At 47.4% G+C, this 27,857-nt stretch overlaps 1 protein-coding gene across 12 annotated transcripts in view; it reads left to right on the plus strand.

Moving 5' to 3' along the window:
- The window catches only part of tead3 (TEA domain transcription factor 3), a 231,197-nt gene extending 204,749 nt beyond the window's left edge, over positions 1–26,448 (plus strand). For 11 of the 12 annotated variants that reach the window (XM_033042769.1, XM_033042778.1, XM_033042773.1 and 8 more), the window contains 6 exons: positions 15,449–15,510; positions 16,693–16,823; positions 17,302–17,475; positions 21,876–22,016; positions 22,572–22,724; positions 24,800–24,933. In XM_033042769.1, the coding sequence (XP_032898660.1) occupies positions 15,449–15,510; positions 16,693–16,823; positions 17,302–17,475; positions 21,876–22,016; positions 22,572–22,724; positions 24,800–24,913 (775 nt within the window). In that variant the 3' untranslated portion in view covers positions 24,914–24,933. Of the gene's footprint in view, positions 1–15,448; positions 15,511–16,692; positions 16,824–17,301; positions 17,476–21,875; positions 22,017–22,571; positions 22,725–24,799 lie in introns of all 12 variants that reach the window. The other variant, XM_033042768.1, reaches the window with a different exon arrangement.
- The last annotated feature ends 1,409 nt before the right edge of the window (positions 26,449–27,857 follow it).

Consider the following 27,857-nt stretch of genomic DNA (forward strand, 5'->3'; position numbering starts at 1 on the left):
ACATGGATAGGTGACTTCTTCAGGGCAAGATCCTTCTTCAGACATCCCGAAACGTCACCAATCCGTGTTCCCCAAAGGTGTCGCCTGACTTGCTGAGTTACTCCAGCACTTTGTGTCCTTTTGTGTATTGAGCATCATCTGCAGTTCTATGTTTCTACTTCTACGGCGGGACTCATCTGTGAGGAGCCCCTGCATTTTATTGAAGTAATTCAGCGGGTCAGGCAGCATCTGGAGAAAAGGAATAGGTGACGCATCAGATCAGACCCTTCTTCTGTTAGTCTGAAACAGGTTCTTGACCCGAAAAGTCAGCTCGTCCTTCTCTCCAGAGATGCTGCCTGTCCCGCTGAGTTACTCCAGCTTTTTGTGTCTAACTTCAGTGTAAACCAGCATCTGCAGTACCTTCCCCACCTGCATTTCATTCTTGTGACTGGGTCTATCTCAGACGGAGCATCTAGGCTGGCATGGATGAGTTGGGCCGAAGGGTCTTTTTCCATGCGGTGTGACTCTGAGACTATGACTGGAATGTCCGTAGTATTAAAATTAATGTGTTCTGTCAGCTGGCATCTTCCCTCGTGAAGATTTGCATGAAAAATGATATATATTGTATTTTGATCCAATGTGGAATTCAATGCCACAGAAGGCTGTGGAGGCCGTCAATGAATATTTTTATGGGAGAGATTGATAGATTCTTGATGCGTACAGGTGTCAGGGGTTATGTGGAGAAGGCAGGAGAATGGGGTTGAGCGGGAAAGATAGATCAGCCATGATTGAATGGGGGAGTAGACTTGATGGGCCGAATGGCCTAATTCTGCTCCTACAACTTATGAGCCTATGATGCACTGTAATATCTGCTGATGCATACAGGTCACATTCTGACTGAGAGCATTTGGCTATTTATTCTGCTTTTCTCATTGCCAAAGCTTGTGATATTTTTTCGTACCAGATGTCTCCTCAGCCTGGGGAAACTATTAGCAATTTTAAACGTTTCGTGCCAGTGTTGATGTGGTCCGTTCTGTTATTAATATGCTTCATTTTGTTCCAACATTCATCTGCCAAAAGTATCTCGTTCCCCTTTCAGATCTATGATCTCAGTTCCCGAGTGATGTCTTCTACTCCAAGCCCCCTACCTACCTCAATGATCAACCCCACGCACCCAATCCTTCAGTCAATGTCTCTCAGTTTTCTTCTCGGTCCTCAGTCCATTTAGGACTGAGATGAGGAAAAACATTTTCACCCAGAGACTTGTGAATCTGTGGAATTCTCTGCAACAGAAGGCAGTGGAGGCCTATTCACTGGATGTTTTCAAGAGAGAGTTATGGGCCTGTCCATAGGCAACTACAGGCGATTAGTTTGTCGCCACATGTTTGCCGGTGGTCGCTGGGAGTAATAATAATAATAATGGATGGGATTTATATAGCGCCTTTCTAATACTCAAGGCGCTTTACATCGCATTATTCATTCACTCCTCAGTCACACTCGGTGGTGGTAAGCTACTTCTGTAGCCACAGCTGCCCTGGGGCAGACTGACGGAAGCATGGCTGCCAATCTGCGCCTACGGCCCCTCCGACCACCACTAATCACTCACACACATTCACACACAGGCAAAGGTGGGTGAAGTGTCTTGCCCAAGGACACAACGACAGTATGCACTCCAAGCGGGATTCGAACCGGCTACCTTCCGGTCGCCAGCCGAACACTTAGCCCATTGTGCCATCTGTCGTCCCAAAGTCTCCTCAGTCGCGCAAAAAGTTGTAGCGTCTTTCTGGTCGCCGCTAAATTTTCAACATGTTGAAAAATGTTCGGCAACAGTGGGTTTGATGGCAATGAGCGCAGCTTGACCTAGGTGTTGCCGTAGGTTGTCACCGGCTTTTCGGCGACCTGCTATGACTATGACAGCCGCCGGCAGTTACGTATAACATTGCCAAGTGGGACAGGCCCATTAGATTTAGCTCTTAGGGCTAACGGAATCAAGGGGTACGGGGAGAAAGTAGGAACGGGGTGCTGATTTTTGATGATCAGCCACGATCATATTGCAAGGCGGCGGTGCTGGCTCGAAGGGCCGAATGGCCTACTCCTGCACCAATTTTCTATGTTTCTCTTCCCCTGAGAGTCCCTCTCGCAATTTTGATAACAAGCACTCTCTTCCCCTGTCTGGTCAGAAAATGGGTTTCTGACCAGACCTCTGTTCAGAGGTTCCGACCAGTCTTCTCATTTGAGCAGATGACCCCTACGCTTAATGTAGGATTTCTCCCCCCCCCCCCCACCCCCCGCCCACCGCATCCCATCTTTCTTTCTTTCCCCTTGACCTTCACTTCTCTCTGCGAACCTCCTCTACCTATCCCACCTCCTCTACCTATCCCACCCCCTTGCTTTCGGGACGACCAAACCTAAGGGCCTGTCCCACTCGGGCGTCATTTGCGTGTGTCGTGACGCGTAATTGATGTCGCGTAAATTACGCGCAAATGACGACCAAGTGGGACAGGCCCTTTAGTCTCGTGTTGAGCGTCCCACCGAATGTTAGAAACTAACCAAGCATGCAGCGGGCAAGGACACAAAGTCCTGGAGCAACTCAGCAGGTCAGGCAGCATCTCTGGAGAACATGGACGGGTGACGTTTTGGTCAAGATTCTTCAGACTGATTGTAGGGGGGGGGGGAGGGGGTGGGAAGAAGAGAGCTGGAGAAGGGGAGAGGAAGGAAACGTACAATGGGCAAGTTTTCTTATTGATTCCCTACACCAAGGATCAGCAACCTACAGACCCTGGGCCGAATTTGGCCCATAACCCGAAATCATCTGGCCCGCAGGCGGATTTTCCCCCCCGTAATCATCCAGCCCGCCGAGCACCCCAAGCAGTGGCCGAGTGCCCCGAGAAGCGGCAGGCGCTCCGAGTGCCCCTATACAGAACAAAGTTGCCGACCCCTGCCCTACACATTGGGTCAGTTCATTTCTCAAATGAACATATAACCCACGTGAGAACATAGGTGATGCAGTGCGGTAGATTGGGAGATAAACCCTGGGTTTTGGAACAGAGGTTTGTTTACCCATTGGCACATTGGGCGCTGTCCCACAGCGCCAGAGGCCCCGGTTAAATCCTGACCTTGGTCAGTGTCTGTGTGGAATTTGCATATGACCATGTGGGTTTCCTCTGGGTGCAGGTTAATCCCCAAAACACGCATGTGTGCCGGTCAATTAGCCTCTATAAATTGCCACTGGTGTGTAGGGACTGGATGCAAAAGTTGGATATCGTAGAACTATTGTGATCAATGGTCAGCATGAATATTGTGGGCCGAATGTCCTCTCTCTATGCTGCATCTTTCATTCAATCCAGTTTAATTTTGTTTAGTTTATTGTCTTGTGTACCGAGGTACAGTGAAAGACCTCTATTGCGTACTATCCAGTCAGCGGAAAGATTATACACGATGCATTGAGCCAACCACCGTGCACAGATGCAGCATAGTTATGCCCCTGTCCCACTTAAGGGGCTGTCCCACTTAGGAGACCTAAACGGAAACCTCTGGAGACTTTGTGCCCCACCCAAGGTTTCCGTGCGGTTCCCGGATGTTCCCGGAGGTTTTTGTCAGTCTCCCTACCTGCTTCCACTACCTGCAACCTCCGGCAACCACCTGCAACCTCCATGCACCGCAGAGGTTTCCGTTCAGGTTTCCTAAGTGGGACAGGGGCATTAGAGTAAGAAATGCCTCTGTTGGAGTAGCGGTTTAAAGAGTGAAGCGATTGCAATGAATGATGGCAGATCTGCTTCTGGGACCAGCACACAGAGAGACAATTTCAATCTGTTCTGGGCACCATGTTATAAGGAAAGATATTGTCAAGCTCGAAAGGGTTTAGAGATTTACGAGGATGTTGCCAGGACCAGAGGGTCTGAGTTCTAGGGAGAGGTTGAGTAGGCTGGGTCTCTATTCCATGGAGCGCAGGAGGATGAGGGATGATCTTATAGAGATGTATAAGATCATGAAAGGAATAGATTGGGTAGATGCACAGAATCTCTTGCCCAGAGTAGGGGAATCGCGGACCAGAGGACACAGGTTCAAGGTGAAGCGGAGAAGATTTTATAGGAATCTGAGGGGTTACTTTTTCACGCAGAGTGTGGTGGGTGTATGGAACAAGCTGCCAGAGAAGGTAGTTGAGGCTGGGACTATCCCAATGTTTAAGAAACGGTTACACAGGTACATGGATAGGACAGGTTTGTAGGGATATGGACCAAACACAGGCAGGTGGGACTAGTGTAGCTGGGACATGTTTGCCGGTGTGGGCAAATTGGGCCAAAGGGCCTGTTTCCACACTGTATCACTCTATGACTACAATCAAACTCCTGTGTTTCCATCGTGTTTCATTCCAGTCAGCCCCTTTGGACATTAGATGTAATTCAGATTAGGCATGAAGCTTTCAAATATCCATTGGCACTGAGTTTAGTTTAGTTTATTGTCACATCTGCCGACATACAGTGTGAAGAAGGTCATCAGTCTGAAGAAGGGTCTAGACCCGAAACGTCGCCTATTTCCTTCGCTCCATAGATGCTGCCTCACCCGCTGAGTTTCTCCAGCATTTTTGTCTACCTTCGATTTTTCCAGCATCTGCAGCTCTTTCTTAGACATACAGTGAAAAGCTTTTTGTTGTGCGCTAACCAGTCAGCGGAAACACTGTACAGGATTACAATGGAGCCATCCACAGTGTACAGGATAAAGGGTATAACGTTCAGTGCAAGATAAAGTCCGATTAAACATAATCTGAGGATCTCCAATGAGGTAGACAGTAGTTCAGGACCACTCTCGAGTTGTTGGTAGGATATAACCATATAACCATATAACAATTACAGCACGGAAACAGGCCATCTCGGCCCTACAAGTCCGTGCCGAACAATTTTTTTTCCCTTAGTCCCACCTGCCTGCACTCATACCATAACCCTCCATTCCCTTCTCATCCATATGCCTATCCAATTTATTCTTAAATGATACCAACGAACCTGCCGCCACCACTTCCACTGGAAGCTCATTCCACACCGCTACCACTCTCTGAGTAAAGAAGTGCCCCCTCATGTTACCCCTAAACTTTTGTCCCTTAATTCTGAAGTCATGTCCTCTTGTTTGAATCTTTCCTATTCTCAAAGGGGAAAGCTTGATCACATCAACTCTGTCTATCCCTCTCATCATTTTAAAGACCTCTTTAAAGATGGTTCAGTGCCTGATAACAGCTGGGAAGAAACTGTCCCTGAATCTGGAGGTGTGCGTTTTCACACTCCTGTACCTCTTACCTGATGTGAGAGGGATCGACCAGGTTGCGACTCATCCTGGATTATGCTGCTGGCCTTGCCGGGGCAGCGTGAGGCGTGCGTTCTGGCTTTTTTGTTTTTTGGCGTCTATATACTTTCACTTCAGTGAATATGATTACATGATGTGTTTATCACAGAAATGGGCAGAAGGAATGTGCCTTGCTCTGCTTTATTTCCGATTAGTGAAAAAAAATCGGCATAGCACTCTTTTATTCATTTCCACCTCTTTTGTTACCTCAAGATTGGTTCCCAGCTAAATGGTGAGCTCACAACATCAGCACATGTTAACCATCTGAACATGTAGTGGTTACATTTCTGCTGGGGCTCTCCTGAAAACTTGCTGTCACTGTCCTCGCTGTAATAAAGTGAACATGCTGTGAGAATTCATCCAGGAAAATGTGTTTAAACAAGACACAGATGTGTTGGAGAGCTTCCAGCGTTAGACTACTCCAATTACTTCAGACTACTACAGGCACTGGGTTCAATAGATGTTGAGCAGTTCAATGTCCATGGTGGAAGGTGTACATTGGTTGGGTAGATAGATGGCAGTCTGTTACGTTGAATGTCTATGGTCTTAGATGACCTTTGCCTGGGATTAGTATTTGCCTGAGGTTATATTTGACGGCACTTTAGGGGTGAGCTCAGGTGATATGTTTTATTTACAGTGGTAAGAAAGTCCAGGACCACATGGGGGCGCTGTCCCTCGTCGTCATGTGTGGTGGCCCTGGGCGATCAAAGATCCAATAGCGAGCAAGATGGTCCACTCGACAAAAAAGACATAGTACGGCCATGGGCAGATTCATTTGTAAACTAAGGCCCCATTTCCGTAACCGGCTTCCGTCTCCGCACCAAAGATGCCGTAGGATACTAGTGCGGAGACGGAAGCCGGTTACGGAAACATCCTCGTAAAAGTAAAAGTTCTTTGGTAAAAATCTTCTCCTCATTTTCAGAATTTTAATTTTTATTAATTTATTAACACAAACTGTTCCCCCGCAACGTTGATTACACTGCGGGTCGGGTCGGGTCGGGTCGGGTCGGGTCCGGTTACGGAAATGGATGAAAAAAAGGCCCACGTTCCGTTGCGTGCTACACGTCAGCCCATTGCATTTAGCAGGAGTGGTCCATCTTGTTCCGCTATAGGATCTTTGCTGGCGATCTCTGGCTTGCCCCGGCTCCTGATCTTCAAATGAGGAGCCATGGTGACCCCAGGCTTCTCCCTGCAGTTCACCCTTGCCTCAAGAAGGGGGCACTGGTGGTCTCAGGTTTAACCTGGCGGCTCATTCTTTTCCCCTGAGTGTGGGTGCGGTCCCTCGTTATATGTGGGCATGAAGACGCACTCTCTCTCCTTCTCTCTGTCGGATACTAGAGAGAGAGAGAGAGAGAGAGAGAGAGAGAGAGAGAGGAGAGAGAGGGAAAGAGAGAGGGAAAGAGAGAGAGAGAGAGAAAGAGAGAGAGAGGGAAAGAGAGAGAGAGAGAGAGAGAGAGAGAGAGAGAGAGAGGGAAAGAGGGAGAGAGAGAGAGAGGGAAAGAGGGAAAGAGGGAAAGAGAAAGAGAAATAGAGAGAAGAAAGAAAGAGAGAGAGAAGAAAGAGAGAGACTGCGTAGAGAGTAGAGAGAGAGCGAGCTATCTCTCTCTCTAGCTATCGATCGCTAGAGCTCTCTCTCTCTCTCTCTCTCTCTCTCTTTCTCTTTCTCTTTCTCTTTCTCTTTCTCTTTCTCTCTCTCTCTCTCTTTCTCTTTCTCTTTCTCTCTCTCTTTCTCTTTCTCTTTCTCTCTCTCTCTCTCACCATGTTACAGGAAAGATGTTGTCAAGTTGGCAAGGGTACAGAGAAGATTTACGAGGATGTTGCCAGGACTAGAGGGTCTGAGCTATAGGGAGAGGTTGAAGAGGCTGGGACCTATTCCTTGGAGCGCAGGAGGATGAGGGGTGATCTTATAGAAGTGATAGGAATGGATCGGGTAGATGCACAGAGTCTCGTGCCCAGAGTAGGGGAATTGAGGACCAGAGGACATAGGTTTAAGGTGAAGCAGGAGGGATATCGACCAAACGCAGGCAAGTGGGACTGGTGTAGCTGGGATATGTTAGCTAGTGTGGGCAAGTTGGGCCGAAGGGTCTGTTTCCACACTGTATCATTCTATGACTCTATCTACTTTCTGCTGTAGCTGTCCCAGGTTTACAGCCAACCTTGGGATAACTCCATGGCTTTGCATATCTGGAAACACTCTTCTAGCATTTATTCTGCCTCACCATTAATCCAATCTCACTTAAATCCTTCAACTGTGAAACTGCAATTATCTGCTCACAATCCTAGCTCTGATGAGGAAGTATCAAAGCCTGTTTCTGGTTAAGAACTGGTAATGGTCAACTGTTTCATTTCTAGGCTGGTTGCAATGTGTATGTGGTGCATCTAATGCCCTCTGTATGGTCTCATGTATGGGTTTGTGGTCTACTGCAATTCTCTGTTAATTTTACCAATAGCAGCTTTGTTTCTCAGCTTAGTTTAGTTTGGATTTGAGATATAGCACAGAAACAGGCCCTTCGGCCCACCGAGTCCACACCGACCAACGATCCCCGCACATTAACACTATTCTACAAATACTAGGGACAATTTACACTTATGCAAAGCCAATTAACCTACTAACCTGTTTGTCTGGAGTGTGGGAGGAAATGGAAGATCTCGGAGATAACCCATGTGGTCACGGGGAGAACAATAAACTCCATACAGACAAGAGTAAATCCCGACTACGGGTGCCGTCTGCACGGAGTGCTAACCAGTCAGCAGAAAGACTACATGTTTACAATCGAGCCATCCGCTGTATACAGGTACATGATAAAGGGAATAATGTTTGGTGCAAGATAAAGTGCAGTAAAGTTCAATTAAAGATAGTCCGAGGGTCTCCAGTGAGGTAGATAGTAGCTCATGACCGACCGCTCTGTGGTTGTTGGTAGGATGGTTCAGTTGCCTGATAACAGCTGCGAAGAAACTGTCCCTGAATCTGGAGGTGTGCGTTTTTATTCCGGCTTCAAATAAATCCTTTGAAGAAATCAGAAGTACATCCGTCTGCTTGGTTCGGGAGAGAGCCTGATCATTAGACTAGTATTGAGTATAGAAGTTGGGAGGTCATGTTGCAGCTGTCCAAGACGTTGGTGAGGCCGCATTTAGAGTATTGTGTTATTTAGATGCTCAGAGTCTCATGCCCAGAGTCGGTGAACCGTGGACCAGAGGGCATAGGTTCAAGGTGAAGGGGAAAAGATTTAATAGGAATCTGAGTGGGTAACGTTTTCACACAAAGGGTGGTGGCTGTATGGAACAAGGAGGTAGAAGAGGCAGGGACTAAACAGTTGGACAGGTACATGGATAGGACAGGTTTCGAGGGATATGGACCAAACGCGGGCAGGTGGGACACGTGCAGCTGGGACGTGTTGGCCGGTGTGGGCAAGTTGGGCCAAAGGGCCTGTTTTCACACTGTATCACTCTATGATCATGAAGGTAGAATAAATGAACAGGAGAGATAAACTGGCTGTTGGAATGAGAGGCAGATTCACGGAGGCTAGCACTGACATTGGGGTGGTAGGGCTAAAGAGGCAGAAAGGAACTCATAGCAGAATTCTTGGCAAGTGAAAACTTTATTCCCGTATTTTTGTTTCTTCTTCTTCTTCTTCTTCTGGAAGGAAAGTGCCGCGGGTTGTTGGAAGAGGGCCCTGTGATGGAAATGATGTGAAAGCTGTTTTCACTCATTGTGCCGGGGAGGAGCTCGTTCCTTGTCTGGTGCACTCAGCTGCAGTGTTTGAAAATGCTGACCCTTTCTCAGATTACCAACATTTGACAGTGCCCTCGGTGTTCAGATGTGGCTTGGGGGCACTTTTGTCAGTGGGATTCTTCGGTGGAAACGTTTGCAGTAAACACTTCTGTACAATCTTCTGTTTTTGATGGCGTGATCGAGGCTCTGTCACACTCATTTAACAATGAGTTGCCGGGTGTTAGTGTTACGGCGTGGAAACAGGCTCTTGGGCTCACCGAGTCCACCCTGAACCCGTGCACAGGTGCGGTCGTTACGGACGGAGTCTGTACGTTCTCCCCGTGACTGCGCGGGTTTTCTCCGGGTGCTCCGGGTTTCATCCACCACTCCAAGGACGTGCAGGTTTGTAGGGTCATTGTTTCCTATTTCCCAGACAGAATAATGAAATTCTTACTCGCAGCAGCACAACGGAATATGTGAACAGAGTACACTGGAATAAAATAAACACAAAAAATACAGATACCCACAAATATACACATGTGTATAGTTAGACAAAAATGCTGGAGAAACTCAACGGGTGCAGCAGCATCTATGGAGCGAAGGAAATAGGCAACGTTTCGGCCCGAAACGTTGCCTATTTCCTTCGCTCCATAGATGCTGCTGTACCCGCTGAGTTTCACCAGCATTTTTGTCTACCTTCGATTTTCCAGCATCTGCAGTTCCTTCTTGTACACATATGTATATATGTGTATGTATGTGTGTGTACATATATATGTACACATACACACACAACACACATATATATGTATACACTTTTTGTTTTTGTTTATTATATTGTTTACAGAGTACTATGTTCAAATATTCTGTTGTGCTGCTGCAAGTAAGAATTTCATTATACACACACACACACGTACATATATACACATAAAAACATATATATATATATATGCAAATAAAAACAAACCAACAAACAATAATAGTGCAAAATGACAAAACCAATGTACCCAAGTCTATGTAGTCCAGTATTTATTTGGAGGTTGTAGTGTTTAATAGCTTAATATCTGTCCAGAAGAAGCTGTCCCTGACGTTACAGGTTTCAGACTCCTCTATCTTCTTCCCAAAGGCAGGAGTGAGATGAGAGCATGGCCAGGTTGGTGTGGGTCTCTGCTGATGTCGAGGGAGAGTGACGTGTGGGTTGCTGCAACACTCGGCGTGCTACACTTGTCGCTTTACCTCCCCCCTCGACTCCATTCAAGGACCCAAGCAGTCGTTCCAGGTGCGACAGAGGTTCACCTGCACCTCCTCCAACCTCATCTATTGCATCCGCTGCTCTAGATGTCAGCTGATCTACATCGGTGAGACCAAGCGGAGGCTTGGTGATCGTTTCGCCCAACACCTCCGCTCGGTCCGCAATAACCCACCTGATTTCCCGGTGGCTCAGCACTTCAACTACCCCTCCCATTCCGAATCCGACCTATCTGTCCTGGGCCTCCTCCATGGCCAGAGTGAACACCACCGGAAATTGGAGGAGCAGCACCTCATATTTCGCTTGGGCAGTTTATACCCCAGCGGCATGAACATTGACTTCCCCAATTTCCAGTAGCCCTTATTGTCTCCTCCCCTTCTCAGCTCTCCCTCAGCCCTCTGGCTCCTCCTCTTCCTTTCTTCTTTCTGCCCCCCCCCCCCCCACCTTACATCAGTCTGAAGAAGGGTTTCGGCCCGAAGGTTTGCCTGTTTCCTTCGCTCCATAGATGCTGCTGCACCCGCTGAGTTTCTCCAGCACTTTTGTCTACCTTCACACTACTTTGCCAGGTTTAGTTTAGTTTAGTTTAGAGATACAGCGCGGAAACAGGCCCCTCGGCCCACCGAGTCCGCACCGACCAGCGATCTCCGCACATTAACACTATCTACACACACTAGGGACAATTTATATTGATACCAAACCAATTAACCTACAAACCTGTACGTCTTTGGCATGTGGGAGGAAACCGAAGATCTCGGGGAAAACACACGCAGGTCACGGGGAGAACGTACAAACTCCGTACAGGCCGCACCCATAGTCAGGATCGAACCCGGGTGTCTGGCGCTGTAAGGCGGCAACTCTACCACTGCGCCACCGTGCTGCCCAAGGACTTTAGGATTGAAGTAGAACAGGTCCCACGCTGCCACCATCAGGCCGCTTCTTCATCTTGCTGGAACTGACAAACAAATTCTGTGGTGAATGTAAACTGCAAATGGTGAGCCTTTGATGTATGGAATTAATTGCACAGACTCGCTGTTGCAAGATGTGGAACAATGACTCCTTTCTTTACTATTGAACCGCTTGAGAATGCACAGAACGACAAGCGGTATCCATAACATAGCAACGATAGTTCCTCCCTCATTCCCCCCCCCCCCCCCCCCCCCCCCCCCCCTCCTCTCCACCACCCACCCCAATCTTCCCTCAACATTAGGCAAAAGAACCATTCAATCCTCGCAAACTTTTTATGCTACAAAGCACACCGGAGGAAGTTAACATTTTTAGTTTTAGTTTAGTTTAGAAGTACAGCACGGAATCAGGCCCTTCGGCCCACCGTATCCACACCGACCAGCGATCCCCCCCGTACAGTAACTATCCTACGCACACTAGGAACAGTTTACAATTCTTACCAAAGCCGATTAACCTGCTAATCTGTACGTTTTTGGAGTGTGGGGGAAAACCAGAGCACCCGGAGGATACCCTCGTGGTCACGGGGAGAACATCGAAACATAGAAAATAGATGCAGGAGGAGGCCATTCGGCCCTTTGAGCCAGCACCATTCATTGTAATCGTGGCTGATCATCCACAATCAGTAACCCGTGCCTGCCTTCTCCCCATATCCCTTGATTCCGCTAGCCCTTAGAGCTCTATCCAACTCTCTTTTAAATTCATCCAGTGAATTGGCCTCCACTGCTTTCTGTGGGAGAGAATTCCACAAATTCACAACTCTCTGGGTGAAAATGTTTTTTCCTCATCTCAGTTTTAAATGGCCTCCCCTTTATTCTTGGACTGTGGCCCCTGGTTCTGGACACCCCCAACATTGGGACAATTTCCCCTGCATCTAGCTTGTCCAGTCCTTTTTATAATGTTATACGTTTCTATAGGATACCCTCTCATCCTTCTAAATTCCAAACTCCGTACAATCAGCACCCGTGGTCAGGATTGAACTCGGGTCTCCGGCAACTCTACCGCTGCGCCACATGCCGCCCCTTGTACCACTGTGCCGACTGAATTAAGTCAACGGAGACCCTCAAGGATGTGATAGCTGGTTTCCCAGAACCAGTTAACGGAGCGTGGGAGAGGAGAACGGAAATAGCTTCACGCGACAACAAACTAAACTCAAACTCAAAAAGCCTACGCGGTCACGGGGGAGAACGTACAAACTCCGCACAGACAGCACCCGTGGTCAGGATCGAACCCGAGTCTCTGGTGCTAAAAGGCAGCAACTTTAGCTCTGCGCCACCGCGCCGCTCCTAATTGCACGAGGAATATCATCGAGCGATTTCCAGATGCATTTCACATGAAGCTTTGTGGCGCTGTGGGTCGCAAAACCTTTCACAGTGGTAACTTCAAATGTGCTGTGTGACATGGACTTGCTTGCTGGTATGTGTGGTTACGATGCCTCACAAGAACCATATCCCCGGGCTACAATGACATGGAACTCAATTACAGATGTTTCCCTGCATTTGCTTTCATCGTGTTGCTCTTAGCTTTGACATGTTCAACGTAACTTTGACGGTTGAATTGGTCGTACGGAGGTCAAAGGTAATGTAATGTAACCTCATCTACTGTATCTGATGTTCCAGCTGTGGACTCCTATATATCGGCCAGACAAAGCGCAGGCTCGGCGGGCCTGAACTTACCTGTTGTTCAACACTTTAACTCCCCCTCCCATTCCCACACTGACCTTTCTGTCCTGGGCCTCCTCCATTGTCAGAGTGAGGCCCAGCACAAATTGGAGGAACAGCACCTCATATTTCGCTTGGGCAGCTTACACCCCAGCGGTATGAACATTGACTTCTCTAATTTCAAGTAGCCCTTGCTTTCCCTCTCTCTGCATCCCCTCCCCCTTCCTAGTTCTCCGACCAGTCTTACTGTCTCCGACAACATTTTATCTCTGTACCGCCCACTCCCCCTGACATCAGTCTGAAGAAGAGTGTCGAGCCGAAACGTCACCCATTCCTTCTCTCCAGAGATGCTGCCTGTCCCGCTGAGTTACTCCAGCATTTTGTGTCAACCTTCGATTTAAACCAGCATCTGCAGTTCTTTCCTACACATGTTAGCAAAGATGCTGTATGACTCTATGATTTAAGACAATAGGACTCACAAGGTCTGAGGTAGATGTAAGCATTTGTTCAGTGCGAGCTTTGTTCTAACCTTGTAGAGTTTGTGACATTGCTAGAGGGTGCACCTCTTCAAACCTGTTTCTATGTTTTTGTGTGGATGAATTGCTATTGGAAACGAGGAACATTTTGCTGAGTGGTAGCACCAGTTTTGCACGGCGTCACTGTTCTGGGGCATTGTGTTCAAGGCCGTAGAGTGGCAGATCAGTAATGTGAGCACAGCACCAATTCTGCCGATCTTTGTAACGAGTTTTAGCATTTTCGTTAGGCAGAGGTTCACTTGCACCTCCTCCAACCTCATCCACTGGGTCCGTTGTTCAAGATGTGGACTCTTACACATCAGCGAGACCAAATGCAGAATGAGCGATGGTTTCGCGGAACACCTTCGCTCAGCCCACATGAACCAACCTGATCTCCCGGTTGCTGGACACTTTAATTCTCCTTCCCATTCCCACACAGACCTTTCTGTCCTCGGTCTCCTCAGAATGAGGCTAAACGCAAATTGGAGGAACAGTATCTCATATTTCACTTGGGCAGCTTACAGCCCAGTGGTATGAATATTGATTTCTCTCACATCAGATAGCCCCCGCATTCCCTCTCTCTCTCTATCCCTCCCCCACCCAAGTGGCACTAGCTTCTCGCCTTCACCCCACAAACACCTAACGCCTGTTCCCTTTATCATCGTTACTTGTTTCATTTCATCTTTCATTCATTGTTCTTTCATTCATTGCTCTTTATCTCTCTGCATCATCGTCTATATCTCTCGTTTCCTTTATCCCTAATCAGTCTGAAGAAGGGTCTCGACCCGAAACATCGCCCATTCCTTCTCTCCAGAGATGCTGCCTGTCCCGCTGACTTACTCTAGCTTTTTGTGTCTATCTTCGGTTTAAACCAGCACCAGCAGTTCCTTCTTACACATTTAACATACAAGCCTGTGCATCTTTGGAGGAAACCTGAGCCCCCGGGTGAAAATGCACGCAGGTCACGGGGAGAACGTACAAACTGCGTACAGACAGCACCCGTAGTCAGGATCGAACCCGGTTTTCTGGCACTGTAAGGGAGCAACTCTACCACTGCGCCACCGTGCCGCCTTAGTTTGTAGGGAATGGGATAATGTGGTACTAGTGTGAACACGAGATCTATGTGCCAAAGGGCCTGTTTCCATGCTCTATCTCTAAACTATGAACCCTGGAATATTGACGGTCTTCCTTATGCAAGGCACGGGTGATCTTTTTAATCCAAAAGTTGTTGGAGAGAAGGCAGGTACAGGAAACTGAGTTGGATGATCAGCCATGATCATATTGAATGGCGGTGCAGGCTCGAAGGGCCGAATGGCCTACTCCTGCACCTATTTTCTATGTTTCTATGTTTAGCCTAGTGGCTCGAAATATATAGAGTATGGGAGAAAACTCTCAGGATAGGTGATTCTTTGTGACGGTAGGTACAATGAACAAGTACAGCATCCTGGCATCTCTATAAAGTTGAAAACCAGGTATTCAAATGTTTTGATTTTTTTAGAGTTTAATTGTATATTATTTTAATAATAAGTTAACGTGTTGATTTTATGGGGGGATATTTCAATGGAAGTGCTGCTCAACATTAATGATGAACGATGACACAGATCAAACTATGGGCACCACCCTTCCATGGTCATCCCGCCATGATTTATTCTGGTCTTTTGCTACCTCCAGTAACACCCCCCTCTCTACTGTCAGTCTGAAGAAGGGTTCCGATCCGAAACATCACCCATCCTTTTTCTCCAGAGATGCTGCCTGACCCGCTGAGTCGCTCCAGCACCCCAGTGTCTATCCCCGGCATCTTTAGGTGGATATGTACTGACTCGTTAATCCTGAGAGTTATTTCTGGGAGTGCCTGAGTGTGTGCAGCGCTGGTCTGCAGTGTGTCACTACACCAGCCTTTCATTCAGCAAGGTGTAGGCTGGATTGGAGCACGGAGCACCTTGGCCATTTTGTTGAAGGGCCGCGATGTGATTCCCACTCTGCTCAACACCAGCGCTGCCCGAGCACACTAACCATGCATCATGTCTTGTTCCTGTTGCAGTGTGAAGCCCTTCGCCCAGCCATCGTATTCGATCCAGCCTCCAGTACCACCACCCATCACAAGTAAGTGCATCGTCTGCCATTGAAAGCACATTGCTGTTGATAGCTCTGCCCGCACTGGAAGCACATATCCTAAGTGGCTCATCCTTTAGATTTTAGACATACAGCGCGGATAACACAGGAAGATGAGATAGGGAGCAGCAGGATAGAATTAAATGGAAGGACGTGCTGGAGTTTTATGCCCCGTGGTAGTCAAAGTCAATCACCAGCATCAAAACGCTGGAGTAACTCAGCGGGTCAGGCATGGCATCTCTGGAGAAAAAGATAGATGACGTTTCAGGTCGGGTCTGAAGAAAGGTCCCGACCCGAAATGTCACATATCCATTTTCTCCAGAGATGCTGCCTGACCCGCTGAGTTACACCTACATTTTGTGTCTATCTTTGGCTTAAACCAGCATCTTAGAAACATAAAAACATAGAAATTAGGTGCAGGAGTAGGCCATTCGGCCCTTCGAGCCTGCACCGCCATTCAATATGATCATGGCTGATCATCCGACTCAGTATCCCGTACCTGCCTTCTCTCCATACCCCCTGATCCCTTTAGCCACAAGGGCCACATCTAACTCCCTCTTAAATATAGCCAATGGACTGGCCTCAACTACCTTCTGTGGCAGAGAATTCCAGAGATTCACCACTCTCTGTGTGAAAAATGTTTTTCTCATCTCGGTCCTAAAAGATTTCCCCCTGATCCTTAAACTGTGACCCCTTGTTCTGGACTTCCCCAACATCGGGAACAATCTTCCTGCATCTAGCCTGTCCAACCCCTTAAGAATGTTGTACGTTTCTATAAGATCTCCCCTCAATCTTCTAAATTCTAATGAGTATAAGCCGAGTCTATCCAGTCTTTCTTCATATGAAAGTCCTGACATCCCAGGAATCTTAAACCAACCAGCAATTCCTTTTTATTACATTAAATGCTGCAGCAAAGACTACAGCGAGATAACTATGTCTGACCAGATTGTTACTCCATCTTCCTTAAGGCTCTCATGCGCTGAGGTACTTACTAGTCAGGCCGATTCCTTGCAACTTGATATCCAACTTCCTATTGATATTTCAGCACTTTATTGGGTGGGTGCTTGGGGGAGGTTTAACCCTGTTGAATCAAAGGCTTTTCTTCCAACGTTGTCCAGTGGTAGACTGAGTCAAACCTTGGGGCTTGATCTTGTTGCTTTGTTTCTTCTGCAGGCTACGAACCCTTGGGCCCTCTCACACCTCCTGCCACTATCCCAGTGTGGCAGGACCGAACCATTGCCTCCTCCAAACTCAGGCTGCTGGAGTACTCTGCCTTTGTGGAAGTGCAGAGAGACCCAGAGACGGTAAGGATACCTCCTCAGATCATCTTTCCCTCTCGCTTGGCTCACATGGGTTGGAAAGGCTCCAGTTTCTGTTTGTTTCATAAGTTCATCAGACACAGGAGCATCAATTGGCCATTGCCCATCGGGTCTGCTCCATCATTCGATCATGGCTGACCTATCTTTCCCATCAGACATAGGAGATGAATCAGGCCATTTGGCCCATCGGGTCTCTCCGCCATTCAATCATGGCTGATCTAATTTTCCCATAAGACATAGGAGCGGAATGAGCCATTCGGCCCATCGAGTCTACCCTGCCATTCCATCATGGCTGATCTATCGTTCCCTCTCAACCCCATTCTCGAGCCTTCTCATAAGTTTTGACACCCTGACTAATCAAGAACCGCTTTAAAAACACCCAATGACTTGGCAGATGTCAGATAATCTTTGGAGGATCAGTACAAAGGAATGAAACCTAACCCAGGCATCTCTTTATTTGCAGTATAACAAACACCTCTTCGTACACATTGGGCAGACAAACCCATCCTACAACGACCCGCTCCTGGAGGCTGTGGACATCCGTCAGATCTACGACAAATTCCCAGAGAAAAAGGGAGGGCTAAAGGAATTGTTCGAGAAAGGACCACAGAACGCTTTCTTCTTAGTGAAGTTCTGGGTAAGAACTATTTCTCATCTCTCTCTCTCTCTCTCTCTCTCTCTCTCCTCTTCTCACATGCTTTATGTTGTTGAGAAACACATAAACAGCAGCCAAAATGTTCCAACACTCCTTCATGCCCCAGCATCCCAGCATTTATTTTGCACAGTGGCGCAGAGGTAGAGTTGCTGCCTTACAGCGCCAGAGACCCGGGTTCAATACTGACTACAGGTGCTGTCCATACAGAGTTTTATGTTCTCCCCGTGACCTGCGTGGGTTTTCTCCAGGATCTCAGGTTTCCTCACACACTCCAAAGACTTACAGGTTTGTAGGTTAATTGGCTTGGTGTAAGTGTAAAATTGTCCCTAGTGTGTGTTGGATAATGTAAGTGTGCGAGGATCGCTGGTTGGTGATTTTAAATTTTACAAATACACCAAGCAAATTAGCCGACAAACATGTCCGTCTTTGGAATATAGGAGGGAACCGGAGATCCAGGAGAAAACCCACGTAGGTCACGGGGAGAACGTACAAACTCCATACCGTCTGGCGCAGCAGTAGAGTTGCTCCCTTATAGCACCAGAGACCCGGTACGTTTTCCCTGTGACCACGTGGGTTTTCACCGAGTGTTCCGGTTTCCTCCCACGCTCCAAGGTTTGTCGGTTAATTGGCTTGTGTAAATTGTAAATTGGCTTCTGTAAATTGGCTAATGTAAATTGTAAATTGTCCCCAGTGTGTAGGATTGCTAGTGTACAGGGTGATTGCTGGTCGAAGTGGACACAGTGGGCCAAAGGGCCTGTTTCCATGTTGTATCTCTATAAAGTCTAAAGTTTAACCAACCAGCACCAGAAGAGCTGCAGAGGTTCAACACCACTTCTCATGCAGTAAGGGATGAGCAAACATGCTGGTGTTTGCTCATCCCTTACATCCCTGCAAACACAAGGATCTGCAGATGCTGGTTTACAAAAAGAGACACAAAGACCTGCAGTAACCCAGTGGGCCAGGCCGGGCCGGGCAGCATCTCTGAAGAACATGCATAGGTGACGTTTCGGGTCAGGATCTTTCTTCAGGCCTTGTTTCAGGTCGGGATCTTTCTTCGTTGACTACGTTTGTGACACGCCCATTGTAATAAATTAATAACAAGGTTAGAAGTTCCCTAAGTGTGTGTGTCCATTGTGCTTCAGTGTGATGCAACCCGTTATCTTGGGACCATCCTGGCTTTATTCATTGGCGGCACTTCTCCAATTACATGTGGGAGTCATCAGCTCCACACAGTACATCTTTGATGTTTGCTGCTTTATACATATGGTGGATACGAAACAGATGGAACTTAAGCAAAATATTTATGATTCAAAATCTGCCTGATCAAAAGATAGTGTTAAAGAAAAGCCCTTATAAGTTAAAAAAAAAACCACATGTGCTAAGCTGGATCAAGATTCCAGGTTAATTGTATCTTTTTAAATTATGGAAGTCATTCTGAGAAACTATACATGTATATATGGCAGAGTTGCCATGGTAACAAAGTGTTTTTAGACAACATCTTTGCTGCTGCTGCCAGGAATTTACGTTAATCTCTGTGTCAGCACTGTAAGCAATCTAAAAGATATGAAGATCTCAATAATAGTCTCCCCATTGGCACATCTTGCAACCTTATCAACATTTATTGCAATCAGTCTGAAGAAGGGTCCTGACCCGCACTGCCACCCGTCCGTGTCCTGGTGAGATGTTGCCTGGCCCGCTGAGTTACTTCAGCATTTTGTGTCTTTCTATAGTATGAATAATCTAACTGCTAAATTCCCAAGTTCACATGTTATAGTAGTCTTAGGCCACTTCGGCCCATCGCGTCTACTCTGATTCAGTCATGCTGATCTCTGCCTCCTGTTCCCATTTTCCTGCCTTCTCTCCATAACCCTTGACACCCATTCCAATCAAGAATTTGTCTTTCTCTGCCTTAAAAATATCCACTGATGGCCTCCACAGCCCTCTGTCTATAAATGTGTACTTATGTGGCAATGAGTTCCACAGATTAACTACCCTCGGTCTGAAGAAGTTCCTCCCACCCCTCCTTTCTAAAAGAGCGCCCTTTAATTCTGCAGCTATGACCTCTGGTCCTAGACTCTCCGACCAGTGGAAACATCCTTTCCACATCTACTCTACCTATGCCTTTCATTATAAGTTTTAACCTTCTCAACCTTCTAAACTCCAGCAATATGCTCATCATATGCTAAAAGCCCTGACCCACGGTACAAGTTAATTCCAAGAGCTCTCTCGAGTTTAATCAAACTCGTGGTAAGCACGGAGAATGAACGTAGCGGGGATGTCTCTTAGCGGCTCGTAACGCTAACGGCATGTACTCGGGAAGACTCGCTAACGGCAGGTAAGCACGGGAAGACTCGTGAAGATTTTTCAACATGTTGAAAAATGTCTACGAGAGCCCCGAGTACCGACGAGTGGCCATTACCGTAAATCTCCAAGTTCGAATCAGGACAAACTCGGGAGAGCTCTTGGAATGAACTCGTACCGTGGGACAGAGCTTTTACCCACTCATTCCTGGAATCATTCTTGTAAACCTAGTTGAGGCAGTTGTTTCTTTCTCAGCATCACATGGATGCTTGAGGTACCCTGTCCCTCATAGCTATGCCTACTCAGAGCAAGTTGTGTTCCCCTTCCCTTGTCCTTGAGGTTGATGGGGACTTCGATCTTTTAGCTTGAAAACACGAGAAACTGCAGAGGTTGGAATCTCGAGCCTAACACAAAGTGCTGGAGGAACTCAGCGACATCTGTGGAGGAAATGGACAGATGATGTTTGGGATCGGAACTCTTCTTCAGCAGTTGGGGGAGGTGGGGGGGGGGAGAAAGATGGAAGACAGAGGGGGGGCGGGTTTGTTCTGTCTGACCTGCGTGCTGTTAAACCAGTTCTGTGTGATTATCAACCAGGTTGAAACCACTGGTTGTATGGAGAGTGAAACTAAACAGCTGTAAGACTTCCCTGTCAGGTAGCAGAAGTACAGGTAAACCTTGTTACCTGTGATGCAAGGATGAGGTGGATAAAGAAGGACAGTTTATTCTGGATACCACAGAGGAGGCAAAAATCCAAGATATTTTTCAGAAACATTTGGCTGATGAAGTGGGATATGTTAAGAAGCAAGGCAATGAAAATGTGGAATCAGTAGATTCCTCCTATAGATGTTCTTGCTTTGGATATGTGAGCAATATGTCATAGCGAGGAGCTTAATGTCTTGCCTTTGAAGAACATAGAAACATGGAGTCACACAGCAGGCAATGAGCGCTTTGGATAATGGAGTCCAAGTCAACTGTTAACCATTGCCGTTATCCCTCCACTAATCCCATTTCATTTTCCGCAAATTTCCATCAACTCGCCCAACATTCTACCACCATCTCACACTGGGGGTGATTTATAGTTGTCTATTATAGTTCGTACGTTCCAGGAGCAGAATTAGGCCATTCGGCCCATCGAGTCTACTCCGCCATTCAAGCATGGCTGATCTATCTTTCCCTCTCAACCCCATTCTCTTGCCTTCGCCCCGTAACCCCTGACACCCGTACGAATAAAGAATCTTGTCAATCTCCTCCTTACCAAATGTGGCCCCGCGGAGATCCGACAGGTTGTTCTGGAGGCAGCCCTTTGGTTTGCACTGCCTGAGACATAGACGCCACTCCTTGCAAAACAGCCACAGCAACTGGGCGTCAGGAACAGGCGGCTGCAGACAGCAATTGTGGCTGCAAGGATGCTGTGGGAGGCCACAACAAAGCAGAGGCCAGGAGAACATAATCTGGCCAGTTGTTCCCACTGTGCTCCTGCTGAGTGTCCTTCCCTTTTACAACGGAGTTTGTACCTTCTCCCCTTGACCTGCGTGGGTTTTCTACGAGGTCTTCGGTTTCCTCCCACACTCCAAAGACGTACAGGTTGTAGGTTAATTGGCTTGGTATAAGTGTAAATTGTCCCTAGTGTATGCAGGATAGTGCTAGTGTGCGGAGATCGCTGGTCGGTGCGGACTCGGTGGGCCGAAGGGCCTGTTTCTGCGCTGTATCTCTGGAACTAAAAACTAAAAAATATAAGGTGCTACATAAATACAAATTGGTGCTGATAGTTTTAGTTTAGGGATGCTGCGTGGAAACAAGCCCACCGACACCGCCGCGACCAGCGATCACCCGCACACTAGCCCTATCCGACACGCTGGGGACAATTTTACCGAAGCCAATTAACCTACAAACCCACACGCCTTTGGAATGTGTGAGGAAACCAGAGCAGCTGGGGAGAACCCACGTGGTTACAGGAAGAATGTACAAACTCCGTCCAGGCAGCATCCACAGTCAGGATCAAACCTGGGTCTCTGGTGCCGCAAGGCCACTGCACCACCGTCCCGCCCAGTCCTATTTAATTCTGTGTATCGTTTCCCCAGGCGGACCTGAACAGCAACATCCAGGATGGACCTGGGGCCTTTTATGGCGTCAGCAGCCAATACACCAGCTCTGAGAACGTGACCATAACTTGCTCCACGAAGGTCTGCTCCTTTGGAAAACAAGTGGTAGAGAAGGTGGAGGTGAGTGGCCCCTCTAGCAACGTTACTGGAAACACAAGGTTAGACTCCAGTTAAGAGGTGTTGCAGAAGACATCAAAAGATATTGAACGTTGGCATTGACGGCCTGCTGAGCCTCGCAGTTGGGGAAGGGGTGGCAACAGTTCCTTAAGGGATTCTGTTAGTGTCAGGTTTTGGCATTGAGGCTGCACTTAATCTGCAGTGGGAGATCCTGCAGTGGAATACTGAGCTAGGATGCCTTATGTGTCATGTGTATGTGAAGCCAGAAGGCTTCCCGACAGGCCGCAGGGAACTGCAGGCCAGACTGGGGAACCGCAGAGCTCCCCATCCCACACGCGGTGGGCCAGGGACGGGCCTGGTACTCACGCTGCCTTCATGCTGCTCGTTCTCTCTGCTCCCGTGACCGGAAGCACACGCCACTTGGCGCTATCTTGTTGGCGGGAGTGGGGGAGGGGGGTAGTGCAATGGTAGTCTCAGACCAAGTCCGCTATATAGAGGTCAGTTGTTGCAAGGATTTACTGTATAATAAATTATTTCATTCCAAATCTTCACCCACAGACAGAATATGCCCGACTAGAGAACGGAAGGTTTGTATATCGGATCCATCGCTCCCCAATGTGTGAATATATGATCAACTTCATCCACAAACTCAAGCATTTACCAGAGAAGTACATGATGAATAGTGTGCTAGAGAACTTCACCATCTTGCAGGTAAGTAGCAGCATGGCATTGAGGACACAGGGGGAGGGGATATAGAATGTAGTCGGAGACAGTAAGACTGGTGGGAGAACTGGGAAGGGGGAGGGGATGGAGAGAGTGGGAAAGCAAGGGCTATTTGAAGTTAGAGAAGTCAATGTTCATACCGCTGGGGTGTAAGCTGCCCAAGCGAAATATGAGGTGCTGTTCCTCCAATTTGCGCTGGGCCTCACTCTGACAATGGAGGAGGCCCAGGTCAGAAAGGTCAGATTGGGAATTGGAGGGGGGAGTAAAAGTGCTGAGCAACCGGGAGATCAGGTAGGTTAAGGCGGACTGAGCGGAGGTGTTCAGCAAAATGATTGCCGAGCCTGCGCTTGGTCTCGCCGATATACAGGAGTTGACACCTGGAACAGCGGATACAGTAGATGAGGTGGGAGGAGGTGCAAGTGAACTTCGGCCTCACCTGAAAAGATTGTCGGGGTCCTTGGATGGAGTCGAGGGGGGAGGTAAAGGGACAGGTGTTGCATCTCCTGTGGTTGCAGGGGAAAATACCTGGGGAGCGGGTGGTTTGGGTGGGAAGGGACGAGTTGACCAGGGAGTTGCGGAGGGAACACCCTCTGCGGAAAGCAGAAAGGGGTGGAGATGGGAAGATATGGCCAGTATTGGGATCCCGTTGGAGGTGGCGAAAGTGTTGGAGGATTCTATGCTGTATACGGCAGGTGATGGGGGTGGAAGGTGAGGACAAGGGGGACTCTGTCCTTGCTGCGAATGGGGGGAGGGGGAGCAAGAGCAGAGCCGCGGGATATCGAGGAGACCCCAGTGAGAGCCTCATCTATAATGGAAGAGGGGAACCCCCGTTTCCTAATGAATGAGGACATCTCTGATGCACCTCATCCTGGGCGAAGATGCGGCGTAGACGGAGGAATTGTGAGTAGGGGATAGAGTCTTTACAGGAAGCAGGGTGGGAAGAGGTGTAGTCTAGAAAGCTATGGGAGTCAGTGGGTTTGTAGTAGATGTCAGTACAAACCCACAAAGTGTGAAGCTGCAGTTTGTACATCTTTACCTCCGACGATGGAGAGGTACATTTGGTCCAAAGGACAAAGGAAGCCTAAGACATTTGTGGAATAGAAAGCGAGCAGGAGAGGACTCAAGAAGGGAATTAGTGGAACCAAAGGAAGCCATGAAATCTCCATGTTAAATCAGATTTTTTTTTAAATCTCAGCATTTTATACATATTAAAGTGAGAGAGTGTCGATGGGGAAGGTAGATCAACTCAATAATTAATGAAGGAGTGGAGTTTGAGTATGTTGGGGAGGTATTAAAGTAGTACTTTCCATCGGTGTTCACCAAGGAGAAGGGTATAGTTTAGTTTAAGTTAGTTTAGAGATACAGCTCCTAGTTCCTAGTTTAGGAACCAGGCTCTTCGGCCCACCGAGTCCGTGCTGACCAGTGATCTCCGCACACTAACGGTATCCTACACACACTAGGGAAAATTTACAATTATACCAAGCCAATTAACCATCAAACCTGTACGTCTTTGGAGCGTGGGGCGTGGGGGGGAACCGGGAGATCCCGGAGAAAACCCACGCAGGTCACGGGGAGAAGGTACAGGCAAACACCCATAGTCAGGATTGAAGCCTGGTCTCGGGCACTGTAAGGCAGCAACTCTACCGCTGCACCACCATGCTGCCCATATGGAGGATAGTGAGATCAACATGGTGTATACGAATATTCCATGGCATTTAGAGTCAAGAATGAAGTGCTGATGGGTTTCTCGAAGAGCATTAAGGTATACAAAGCCCCAGGGCCTGATGGGATCTATCTCAGGTTATTGAGAGAGGCAAGAGAGAAAATTGTAGGGATGTTGATGAAGATCTTTGTGTCCTCACGAGCCCTAGGAGAGTAGTAAGCTTCACACAGACTGCACTCAAAGCCAAGATTGAACCAAGACCGCAGGAGTGGCGAGGCAGTGAGTCTATGAGCGCACCACTATAGTAGTAGTCCTGCATCCTTGTGCTTTGATCCTGCAGTATTTGTCCTGCATCGCTGTGCTTCACCTTTCCTTCTCTCTTTCTCTCGCTCCCTGCTAGGTTGTGACCAACCGGGACACCCAGGAGACCTTGCTGTGTATAGCGTTTGTGTTTGAGGTGTCGACAAGCGAGCATGGTGCACAGCACCACGTGTACCGGCTGGTGAAGGACTAGTGCGCCCGTGCCCAAACATCCCCTACACAGAGGGTGCTGCCACCTGCCAAGTATCTACACATCCGGTGCCTGCTCATTTTTACCAAACGCAAAACAAAAAAAATCTATTTTTCACGGAAACACAGATATTTTTACGTTGTTACGAAGAAATGTAAAAAGACAAAAAAATGAACTATTGTGAAGTCAAAGAACAATATTCTGCACTACTTCTGTGAGGGTCATATATATGTGTGTGTTTTTATTCACTCTCTCCAGAACCCGAGCTCATTGAGAGGTGACGGTACAGTTTTTCTTCCTTTTTCAAACAAAAAATATTTACACTTCAGGGATAGTAAGTATTGGATAAAGATCACTTTCAGAAAGTGTGTGTTAATGAGGGCTTGTATGTAGGAATGTTATCTATAATAGTTTTTTGGGGGGGAGGGGGGGGGAAGGGGGAGAGAACAGAAGTAAAACACCTACGTTTTGTTTGTTTGCAATCATAAAATGACTTTTCAACCCAAAATCTGTGAGCAATGGGAGGGTGTCGCACTTGACGGGGGGGGGTCGGTACGACCACCGTCTTTCGACTCCTCGGAGTGATTTTTTTAATTATTTTTTTTGTGCGGTTTGGAGTCGAAGATGTCTTTGGGCAGGACAAGTTGCAAGGTATTTATAGTTTTATCGGAAGGGGCTCCCCTCATATCTCGCCTTATTGGCAGATTTGCTCGGTCAGGCAAGGTTGGGGCTTGTCTGTAAAAGCAGGTGCGTGGCAAAACGGGCGAGGGATCGCCAGCCTGTACCCCTTGCTTCATAACAACTCGGAAGTTGGATTAGGGTGGATAACTTGTTTGGTTACCCATAAATGTTTTTTGTAGGGTTGAAGTTAAGGTATTGGGAGAGTTTTCTCCCACCTGGTTGTCCCTACCCCCCGAGGGTACTAACTCATGTTTGGATGCAGTTCCATAGGTGTTGCTGCTCGCTGGCACCTCATCTGATGGGTTGCTTTCTGCCAGTGAGCCTATAATGTGAATATTGACATGGTACTTTATTGGTAAACAGGATTATCCCAAGCAGTTGGCTCGAAACTAAAAGGAACTTTTCCTGTTAACATATCAGTGTTTTTAATTTGTCTTTTTAAATCTGCCTTTTAAAGCATCTGTAGTCTGTAGAAAGTCTGTAGAAAGTTTGGAATCTCTCCTGGGGAAAAATACTATCTCTGCAGTCCATATCTAGTGGGTAGCATACCAGAAATAGGGGATACAGTGTCTAATTTTAATCAGCTCTCCAAAGTGACTCTGAATCTTTGTGCTCGTAGGAACAAATAATTTGAACTCATTGAAGTAAAATCATAAGCCAAAGGATTGTCTCTGTATCGAATGAAAAGGAAGAAGGGTGTTGGGGCTGAGGAGAAAGAAAATCGCAGTCCAAAAAATGAGCAACCAAGCTGGTTCTGAAAATACTACACTTGAAACGGTCTCATTTCATTTTTGGCCAATCTTGCCAAAGTCATACAATTCCCATCTAAGGCAAACGGCGCCTAAAAAAATGAGAGAGTTTGTCTGAAGTAGCCAAAGAGATTAACGTTGTGGGGAACTGCATCACGTCCTGTCCTTGGTCTGTGAAGTAACACCGAGGGCCTGGGAACTTGTCTGTATAGTTTCTGACTTTCAAAAAGATCTTTATCTCCCCTAAAATGACTCATGATATAATTCAAGTAGCGGAAGATAGAAAGTCTTACATTTATATAGCGGCTTTTACAACTTCAGATCAACGCCCAGCCAATGAAATAGTTTTTGAAACGTCGTCTCTGTTGTCGGGTAGGAAACATGGCAGCCATTTTGTGCACAGTAAGATTCCACATACAGCTATGTGTTGATGATGAGATAACATGTTCAATACATAGGAGGGCAGGCGTTTATAGCTGAATGAATACCCTGAAGGCAGCATGGGATAGGCAGTGTACATGTTTTACTAGTAATGGAGCTAAGCACTTTGGTCATTTATCTGGCCTGATGCCATTTAAGCTATCCTTTGTCTTTTCAGAGCACTAAATTGCTTTAATAGCACACTCTTGGACTGCTTGTGGAGTTGGCCAGAGTGTGGTGAAGCTACGTTCTGCCTACCAATATGTTTCATTGTTGTGAAGAACAGGTTGGAACATAAGAGAGTCACAGAAAGCTGGAGTAACTCAGCGGGTCAGGCAGCATCTCAGGAGGAAAAGGGATAGGCGATGTTTTGAGTCGAGACCCTTCTTCAGACTGAGAGTCAGGGGAGAGGGAAACGAGAGATCTAGAAGGTACACAGAACAAATGAATGAAAGATATGAACATGCTTGCATTCAAAACAACAGATAAGGAAGGCTGAAACTGGAATTACCGGTACTTCATTTCAGGAGTCTACAAAGGAAGGAGGAAGGGCAGGAGAAAGCAAGTGAACAGAAATAGAGCACCATTTTCAGGAGTCATGTAGCATGTCATCCCTACCAAGACCCATTTAATGATCTAGTTTTCATGAATGTGATAGTATATGAGGTTAGCTGAGGAAGCAATATTTTAATACCACACACAACACTGTTTTTCCTGTCTGTTTTGATTGGGAATTTGATTTCCTCCCTCAATTTTCTATCCAGCAATTTTCCAATTCCTTATCTCAGGAGGATGGGGGGGGGGGGGGGGGGAGGGGGGTGTACAGCCTGATCATCTTGCAGCGTCTTCCAGCAGAGCAGCACAGTGGCTCAGCGGTAGAGTTGCTGCCTCACAGCGCCAGAGCCCCGTGTTCGATCCTGACTATGGGTGCTGTCTGTATGGAGTTTGCCTGTTCTCCGTGTGACCGCGTGGGTATTCTCCGGGCGCACCGGTTTCCTCCCACGCTCCAAAGCCGAACAGGTTTATAAGTTAATTGGCTCCTGTAAATTGTCCCTGTAGGATAGTGCTAGTGTACGGGGTGAGTGCGGACTTGCGGG

The sequence above is a fragment of the Amblyraja radiata genome, chromosome 24 (genome assembly GCF_010909765.2).
Source record: "Amblyraja radiata isolate CabotCenter1 chromosome 24, sAmbRad1.1.pri, whole genome shotgun sequence".
NCBI classification, from domain to species: domain Eukaryota; kingdom Metazoa; phylum Chordata; class Chondrichthyes; order Rajiformes; family Rajidae; genus Amblyraja; species Amblyraja radiata.